Here is a 9,924-nt window from a genome sequence, read left to right as displayed (position 1 = left end):
AAATGAAGAAACTTAATCTTAATCATACAACTAAATATGAGTAATCAATAAATCAAGATTGATTATACTAATATTCTTAACCTTCCCTTTGAGATTAAACAGTCAAGATTAACTTTTCTCAAACTCTCGCACTATAGTACAGCATACACACTAGTATTCTGTGTGTATGTACATCCATGGTTCACAGAAATAAGGAAACACAGTTTTCCCATATCAGAATGTAATGATTTAAATACAGTTATCACCTTGGTTAAATCAACAATTAGAAAAAACTGGCTTAATCTCACCTCATGGATCCCCTAATCACCAATTTTACCAAGAAATATCCAGTAAGAACTCTAGTCAATATATAGCTATAAAAATAATCACATATACAGCAGCAATAACCAGGGTCATCCATGTAAAAAAAAAAAAAACCAGTTAAAAGTTTTGGTTTCAGGAGATACCACGCTCTAAATTACTACAATACATCTCTAAATTACTACAATACATCTCGATGCTAACCAGGGTCATCCATGTAAAAAAAAAAACCCTGTTAAAATTTTGGTTCCAGGTACTACCCTGCTCAAAATTACTACAATATAGCTTGACTCTTAAGTTCATGGCCATGAGCTGTATTTTGATTTCAGGAGCTAGCTATTGATTGACCATGTTCCAGTATAACTGCAACTTTTCACTTAACATAAATTCACAGTCATTGTGCCATTATTTTCCCCAAAACCAAAACAAAACAATCATGAAGTCGAACATCTTCTATTCAGCATCTGATTGACCAACTTTGCTGCTGTTACTAGAATCCTAACTAACTTGCATTTTCTTCATTTTCTTTTCCAAGACTTCCTCAAAGTTGCTTCTTGACAGTGAAAGAACCTGGTTCAGCAGTAACTTTGCTCCAGATTTTTTCAAAATTGCAAATCTAGGCTTAATCCTTTCCTCTAAACTGTATCCAAAATATTGAGGGAACTTCACTAGTTCAGATTTTGGGTAGCCTGTGGTCACAAAGAAATCCCATTTTGGAATCAAATTTTCAGTCAAGCTGAAAGTATACAAGGCTCCATATCTTGAAATCATGGTCCCAATTTCTTCCAAAGTGTAACCCCTCTCCAAGAAATATTCTGTTACAGGCTTTAGGTTGGCCTCAATACTAAGACCAAAATTCTGTGGGCATCTGAAAAGAAGAATTCCAACATCAACTCCCAAAGAACGGAAGTACTTAGCCGTGGGTCGGAGATTGTCCTCTACACTGTAACTAACAATATTGGGGCAGCGAGTTAAAATCTTACCTATACTCTCTTCTGAGAGGCCCAATTCAAGGAGAAAATATATGCTTTCCATCACTTTCTGCCTGCTATAAGTTAGCAAGGCTGGGAAGCGATAGATCACCTTTGGCCATTGTTCCTTGTCAACACCCAAAGATTCAAAGAACTTCATGGTGGGTTTAAGATTTTCAGATAGACTGATCCCACATAATTGAGGCCTTTTAATGAGGATAGTGGGAATGTTCTCTTTTGGCACTCCCAGTTCAAGAAAAAACTCAACCACTGGCTTAATTTTACCCTCCAAGCTATAGTAGGCAAAAGATGGGAATCTGCGTGTGATACCCCTAATTTGCTCAATATCCATACCAAGTTCCATAAGATAGACAATATGAGGGCGAAGACTGCCACCATCTGTGTCTACCTCACTCACTCTAGACACAGCTTTAAGCTTCTTAGAGTCTAACACTGGACTAGAAGGAGGAATTGGCACAGCTGATTTATCCTTAACAGGTGGATTTGGATAGCTTTCCACTATATCCACTAGAATGGCTCCATGCTCTTTAAAGAGAGATTCAAGATAAGGGATAAGAGCGTCCCTGATCTCCAGAGTTGTAAGCTCTCTCCCTGTTTATGACAATGAAACTGTGATATCAGGTTACAACATTGAAGAAAGTTTCAAAAATAGAGTAATTTGTTGTTGTGACAGAACCTGCAAGATACCAAGATTTGTGCTTAGAATGAAGCTTTGAGACAAGGTGATCAATGAAAAGATCTGACTTGTTGATGGTTCTAGCAGCAAGCGCTTTCCTCAAACCATGTTTCTTCAAAAACAAGGTTAATACAGCCTTGGCTTCTTCCTTTTCTGCTGCTAACAAAGTGGGAGACACCACTTTTAAATCCAATGAGCCATCTATGCCTGAGTAAAAAGTAACACCACGAAAGGTCTATGCTTATTAGAATAGTACATAAACCTCATGTAAATGGAAACATCTAAAAGGAAAAAGAAAAAAAAGAATGCTAACCAGATTTTGCCAGGCAAAAGAAGACCTTTGTAGGAAAAGAAAGTTGAGTCCTGACGTAAAATATTCACAAGGGGAAAAAATTTCATGTTTCTAAGAAGTATCAGAAAAAAAAAAAAAAAAAAAAAAAAAAAAAAAAAAAAACCGAAAACATATATAAAAGAATGGAAACCCTTGCATTTGCTAATAGACAGTGAGACAAAAAGAAAAGAAAAACAAGAATATATCGGTGTAGTCAAAGTTATTTAGAGTCGGTTTGAATAAAACTTCTTCATAAGCACTTATTAGAGAAGAAAATATAAAGAAAAAATAAAGTAAGTTTTTTTCATAAGTTAAAATAAGCTTATAAATAAATTAATTTGTAAATGTTTTCTCATATAACTTTTACAAAAAAAAATTTAACTTGTACAAGAATTATTTCAGAAGAAGTATAACTTTTCCATTTCTCTTTCCTATGTTCTTCTCTTTTAAGTATTTCAGAAGAAGTTTATCCCAACAAACTCTCAAAAACGTTTGGGAAACAACTTAAAGTGCTAATTGAATAAGTGTTTAACACACAAGTGCTTATGTACAAGTTGTTTCTATAATTGCAAAGAATAAAGTTAGAGTGTTTTCATTTAAATTATAAGTTGTTTACCTAAGTATCCAAGAAAGCTTATTGAAATAAGCTGAAAACAGCAACTTATGAACGTATCATAATTCATAAGCTATTTTCATGAGTTCTCCTAAAAACATACATAAGTGCTTATGTCTTAAGATAAGTCCATTGTAAACAAGCTCATCCAAAAACATCCTACGGCCATTTCAAAGAACTTATAAAAATGGCTCACTTTTGAACTTGTTTTAATAAGATTTAAAAGGAAAATTTGTTAACATAAATCATTTATAAAATAATTCTAACTTCTTCAGTAACATCTTACTAATCCTCCTACATACTAAATATAAAAAAGTAATAATACTTTTCATATTTCCAAGACACTTATATTTTTATTTAAGTTTAATTATTCTTTTGTCTCCAAAGTTTCACAATCTCGGCAAATTCTTTCCCGAATAAATTTTTTTTCCACAAACCGTGTTACTAACTTCCAAAATGTTGCAATTTGTCTTAATTGTGGCAGTTCGTAAGATTGTGTAACTTCGAGGGGAAAATGCAATTAAATCTAGTATTTAATACTTTTTAATACAGTATTAAAATTTAAAAAGATTTATAGAAGGATATTCTATTCTTCTCCTTTTTAAAACTTATGTTAGTAACCAAACTTTGTGATTATGTTGTTACAAGAACTTACAAAACCAATACTTTATCCAAACCCACACCTTAGACAATTCTTATTTGGCTTATGACATGGTTCACATAGACCCATGAGTTCCTTCCTACCTCTCGATTCACTATCTTGGGGTTTTGAAATTGACCCAAAAGAACAACATAAAAAAATGTACTAAAATTGGACACGGGGCATCAAGGTTTTAAATCATGATCACAGTTTCGTCACATTTCTTGATGTTGTGAGAAACTGCGAACAAATGCAGCTAATACTTTGCATATACACTTCAAAACCCAAAATGCATGAATTGAATGAAGGAGTGAAGAAAAAGAGTACCTTGTTGTAGTGTGAGAGAAAAATCTTGTAGAATGAAGATGGTGGGGTGGTTGAATTGAAGAGAAAGTTTTCATCTTTGTAGGTTTGAGTTAGTGTGATATGGCAAATGAAAAAGAAAGGTTTATTCATTCATTGTATCACTCTGTGCGGACAACAGACAAACACAAAATCACGGGGGATAAGGTACTGTGGATATCTGCCACGGATGAAATACTTTGCATATGATTCGTTTACTATGATACTCATTTTATAAATTATCTTTTACTTTTATCTTCTTTATTACTTAATTTATCATATTTTCGCATTTCTGCCTTCTTTTTTTTTTCTTATCTCTTTGTACGTAAAATATTGATTTATAAAACGATAAAAATTATCATCTATCGCTCAAAGTCAATATTATAGATTAAGCTGCAACAAACTTCACATCTCACTCAAGTTACAGACAGGTGAGCTAGGTTAGAGAACCATTAAAACTTGGAGAGGTGATAATTGTACCTCCAAAAAAATGTCTATGGATGAAAAAATAAATTAATTACAGAAAAAAATTAAAAAAGATAGAATATATATATATATATATATATATATATGACAAATAATGTGATGAAAAAAATTTAAGAATTGAAATGAGAGAGAGAGAAAAAAAATTAATAAAAGAGAAAATTAATAAATAATAAGTATTTTTCAAAAAACTGTCTGCAATAGTTTCAAGGTGAACAAACGTATTTTAATCCAGTAAAAACTAAAATTTCCAATTCTCTAATATATAAAGATTAAAGACTTAACATACACTTGAAACAAGCAATGTGGAGCTCAGAGAGTAGAGAGTAGAGAGAATTGAGAAACGTGGATACCATTATAACATTAGTGAGACTTTAAAAGCATGATGTTGTAAGTTGAATCTTGGCGACTTTTATTGGTCATGTTAAAACATGTATGTGATATTCAAATATCATAATACCAACAAATGCTAGAAAGTTCTAGTGAGGTTCATTTCACATTAACTATGAAACCTTGAAATGATGAGATAAATCTGAGTTATTTCACTATCATGAGAACGAATTGATCAGATAAACATAAATTTAAAAATGATTATTATTTTTCAAGAATACAATCCTGCTGACCATTATCGATAATCAGAGATTAATATGCAAGTTTTTCGAGGACAAAATTTAAATTCTCCAATCAAAACATAACGTGTATTAATTTTACTCGTAAACTTGTGAAATTTAGAAAGGAGGATAAGGTAGCTAAAAGGTAATACTTGTATCATACAAGTTTCTATTGGAGAACACTACGAGCTCTTGATTCTTAAACTTTTTTATCAGAGCTTTCTCCTTCATTCAATTATGGCAAAAACATCATCAGACGAGACCACTGCTTTTGTCAAACTGATGAACATATTCTTCCGCATCAACAAAAAGGGAAAAAAAATTGAATTACCAAGTGCGATGCTCTCAACTTTTACAATTAGTGGAAATTGTTTCAAAATAAAAAATAAAAAAATTCACCCATTTTAAAAGATGTGAACAGAATGATAAGGAGAAAGGATAACAAATTAGTTCCAGCGAATTCTTTCCCACACCTGGGAGAAGAAAATAGAAGCATCTCCTATTTTAAACAATCCAAATTCCAAATAATGGAAATTGATGTGATTCTATTCCATTTTCTTCCATTCCATCCATTTCTAATCCATCAATCCAAACATACCCAAAATGAAACCATGATATCTATTTTGAGTTCAACAAGAGCTTACTTTTTAATCATAGACTCTAGGAAAATTGCTTTAACTTGACATCAGAAACAAAGGAACAAAATCACACATTAGCATTGATCACTTCTTTGATTGGAAACATCTTACATAAAACACAAACAGCTCCAAAGAAAGCAACAAAGACAATAAAAAAAAAATGCTAATCGCTTGAGTAATCATCATCATTCTCTTCATGATCAGCAACAACTTTCTCTATAAACCGTTTGCGGACTCCTTCAATGACAGCCTGTCTTGAATGCTCATTTCTATTATGGCCATCATTAAGTACAGGATCCGATTGGCACAAGACTAATGCAACACCTGATATTCCAGAACATGCAAAGAATTCCATGTATTAGATAACCACAGAACAAGTCTGGAAAAGTATTACCACTACAACTTTATTAGAAATTTAAAAGGTAAGAGACGGATTGTCATGAGGGAAGAAGAATTGCAATCAAGGGTCCCAAGTTCAACTAGATAAGAGAAATTAATGTTTATACTGCCTTTAATCTCGTAAGCTTAACTGGCAGACATGGAAGAGTTACAAGTTTCACTAGTACGGCAGTAAATACATGGTCACATGCTTTTCCATTTACAAGTAAAGAGGTATGGAGGCTGGTAGATAACAAAATCCAACATTGATAATATTTATAGTATAATATTGTGTTAAATATAATAATGTAGTCACAATGGTGTAGACAAAAACAGAATCTGACTAATCAGGCAGATTATTATTAGAATTACATTCACAACCAAAAATAAACACCTTTCAACTATTTTCTATATGTAAAAGATAAAAAGCATCATTTCTAGGGGTAAACAAAGTTAACAAGAGCCACTAATCAAACAGCTAGCCCTTAATTCCATTTGTGAAAGCAAATTATAATTTTGGGGAGCAATATGCCTTTCATACTAAGAAGAGGTAAACAAAGTTAACAAGGGCCACTGATCAAAGTAAACTAAAACAGAAATGAAGAGGCAGACATTCTGAGACATTAATACCTTCAGGAGTGCATCTTCGCCCAAAACTATGCAAACCCACATAATTTCCTTTGACTGCTCCATTGTTGTAAACCAATAAAGTAGGAACATTTCGATCTGGGTAGTTTGGAATGCAATCAGTAGATATTATCTTCACAAATTTTGTTGCAGGATATTTTACTGCTAATTCTTCAATGCTTTGCAACAACAACCCACATTCAGGAATCCTATCACAAAATCGCAACAAAAATCAGCACATGATACATCATACATGACCCTTAAAAACAAGAATCAAAGAAATCCTAAAGCATACCCATCCTTGTATAGGACTACAACCACCCAAACATCAGATGGAGCCTGTGAAACCTCTCGAATGAAATCAGATCCTGAAATGGGAATCACTGATCCAAACCTCAAAACTTTAGCTGCCTCTTGCATCTCAGCCAACCTCTTCTTCCTATCACAGAAAAACAGTTCAATTAAAAACAAGCAGAATAAATACTAACATAAAAGTCACCTAATTTTGCTTTCTCCTAAACTCATAACCAATCTACTCTCACTTCTCAAACAAACTCGTTGACTTAATGAACAAATCATCAAAAACTCCACATAACGAAAGGGTAAATAAGCAAACTCCAACGCATTAATTGCCTATAAAATCCTAAATCCACAACTATTCCCAACCAAACTGTATTCAAGAACATAGAAAAATAAACAAACAAAATAAAGTCTCAGACAATTGTTCTCTACAAAACAACACAAAACCCCCCACCAAAAAATTCACGAAAAAATTGAAACTTTATTAATCCCCTACCATATTGGGGGAAAACAAAACCGACCCACGAAAGAAAAACTTTTTAAATTCACTAAACACCAAATTATTCTTTGCGGGTAACAGAAAGGTGGGGCGGGGGGGGGGGGGGGGAGAGAAGGAGCAGAACCTGTATTCTTGGAGGAAGCGATCATCATCGAGGTCATCTTCGAGGTCTTCGAGTTCTTCGGAGGTTTTGGAATCGAGCCAAGTTTGGTCTTTGGGTTGATGATCAGAGGCAGGGGTGAAAGGTGGGGGCTTGAAAGCGGGTGGTTTTTCTGGCAAATTTCCAAGCTTTCTCTGAATATCGTCCCATTGAGTAGAGGCTCCTTCTAAGTCCTTGTACACGAAATGGTAATCACCCATTCTTCTCTTCTCTCCACAAATCTGGATTTTGATCAAAGATTCATTTTCCCTTTTAAGTTTTAACTTCTAACCAACAAATGAAATCCGGGTGAAGGGTGTGTTGTGTTTTTCGGCTTCACGCACTTATATAATGAGGATCTTTTGTGTGTTTTGGGAGATGCGTGCAAGCGAGATAGAGAATTAAGAATAGAAAAAGAAAATTGGTTGAGTGATTCTAGCAAACCATTAAAATAATAATAAAATATTAGTGGAGAGAATTAGAAAAAGTTAGAAAGAAATTCTTTGATAAGAGAGCATGAAATCTAATGTCACAATAAAGTTCAAAATCATCTCCATCCAAAATAAATAAAAACAACAAGCACGGAACTAGAGAAAACGAACCTCACCTCAACTCTGTCGTGGAAATAATCGACGCGCGCAACCTGCTGTGGAAGGATGGACAAGAACCGCCACCTGAACAATGCTAGTGGGTTCGGGATATAAGATTGGAAATGGGATTCTTTTTTTTTTTTTTTTTTTACTGTATAGCTTTAGAAATAGAAAGGGATCCACGCTCTCGGTTTTTCATCTTTACTTTCTTAATAAAATAAGTAAATACTATATTATGTTTTAATATTATTATAATTATATTTTTTTAAAAAAAATATTTTCATAAATATTAAATTTAAATACAGTTTTTCGAAGATGATATTTTAAAATATAATTTAAATATATCAATATATATTAAAGAATATTAGAATCATATTATAAAATATGTAATAAATATATTCTTATAATTAAATTAATAATTCAATTTAAAGAAATCAATAAAATTCTAAAAAAATTTACATTATTATTTAATAAATTTTTAGACAGGAAAATAATTCATTTGAATTAATTTAATAATCAACTTATATATTAAATACAAACTTCTATCATACGTAAAAGTGTTTTTAAAATTTTTCTTTAATAAGTGAATATTTAGATTTTTTTAACTTCTTACCTAATTCAATTTTTATTTATTTTAATTATTTATAATTTAAATTTTAATATTTTAAAATAAATTATATATAAATAAAAATAATATTATGTTACAATATAAATAAATTATCAATTTTTATATATTAAATACGAACATTTATTTGTTTATAATATTTTCAAAGATTTTTCTTGATTTTTAGGAATATTTTTTAATTTCTTATTTAATTTAATTTTTATTTATCATGATTATTTATTAATTATATTTTAACATTTTGAAATAAATTATCAGTAAGTAAAGATAATATTGTACTACAATTTAAATTATTTATCATATAATTGATATATTTAAAAATATCTATTTATGTTTTAAATATGATTTTTATATTTAAATATAATATTTATTTATATATATAATTTATTATAAATTTTAATTATATATAATAAATATTTAACTTATACATTACACAAGCTAAAATACTAATTTTAGTGTAAATTGAAATTTTCTTAACAAATATATGATTATGATTAAAATCTTAAAAACATAGTTACAAATTAAAAATGAAAATTAATTTGAACACTTAAGTTTATTTACTGCTAATTTAAAAAAAAAAACGTAGTTTTTTTTATTAGAGAGAGAAAAAAAAGGAAAGAGACTAATGCTCCTTAAAAGTAATAGTTCCTATAGCATCAGCAAATATCATACGATCCATATCTAATGGACAAGATGTGAGGATTTTCAAAGAGTAGTTCTCTAGGTTCCTTGGTTTGCTAGCCAATCTGTACAAGTGTTCCCTTCTCGGAGAGTATGTTGGAGGATGATGTTCTAATCTTGAACCATGAGTGATCTAACTGCTTTAATAAGGGGTCCATGAGGGTGATTTTCATTTACTTCATTAGTAACTAGTCTGATAGCACTCAGAATCAGATTCGCATATGACATGTTGATAGCCTTTCTACCAAACTATCTTTAAACCATTGTATATAGCATGAAGTTCAGTCACAAGTGAAGAGTTAATATGTAACGTAGTAAGTATTTTAGAAGGTCATGAGTGATTTAGTAGCCCAAAACGGGTCGTTCTCAAACTGGAACGGGCCGTTCAAACTACTAAATAGGCCTATGAATCTTGGAATGGAACGGGCCGTTCCAAAATGGTCATTGTGAGTTAAATTCAAC

The 9,924-nt window shown here is 31.4% G+C and overlaps 2 protein-coding genes across 5 annotated transcripts; both read right to left on the bottom strand.

The window, feature by feature from the left end:
- Positions 1-323: 323 nt before the first annotated feature.
- On the bottom strand, positions 324-4,093 carry LOC109791927 (transcription termination factor MTERF5, chloroplastic). Its single transcript, XM_020351293.3, has 4 exons — positions 3,880-4,093; positions 2,282-2,331; positions 1,969-2,175; positions 324-1,883 (listed from the first exon to the last, which is right to left on the bottom strand). The coding sequence occupies exons 1-4, from the start codon at positions 3,951-3,953 to the stop codon at positions 799-801; spliced, it is 1,416 nt and encodes a 471-aa protein (XP_020206882.1). The 5' UTR covers positions 3,954-4,093; the 3' UTR covers positions 324-798.
- Positions 4,094-5,682: 1,589 nt separating this feature from the next.
- LOC109791926 (uncharacterized) lies at positions 5,683-8,323 on the bottom strand. 4 transcript variants are annotated; one of them, XM_020351291.3, is made up of 5 exons: positions 8,177-8,323; positions 7,555-7,811; positions 6,927-7,070; positions 6,635-6,840; positions 5,683-5,950 (listed from the first exon to the last, which is right to left on the bottom strand). In XM_020351291.3, exons 2-5 carry the CDS (start codon positions 7,788-7,790, stop codon positions 5,790-5,792), a joined length of 747 nt encoding a protein of 248 aa, XP_020206880.1. In that variant the 5' UTR covers positions 7,791-7,811; positions 8,177-8,323; the 3' UTR covers positions 5,683-5,789. The 4 variants fall into 4 exon arrangements, with proteins under 4 accessions (XP_020206880.1, XP_020206878.1, XP_020206881.1 ...); XM_020351289.3 differs by having other exon boundaries at positions 7,555-7,928; positions 8,177-8,307; XM_020351292.3 differs by having other exon boundaries at positions 8,172-8,297.
- Positions 8,324-9,924: the final 1,601 nt, after the last annotated feature.

The sequence above is a fragment of the Cajanus cajan genome, chromosome 1 (genome assembly GCF_000230855.2).
Source record: "Cajanus cajan strain Asha chromosome 1, NIPB_CcT2T_4, whole genome shotgun sequence".
Lineage (NCBI taxonomy): Eukaryota > Viridiplantae > Streptophyta > Magnoliopsida > Fabales > Fabaceae > Cajanus > Cajanus cajan.
Note: the sequence above shows the minus strand (reverse complement) of the source record. Positions and strands in the feature narration are given on the sequence as shown.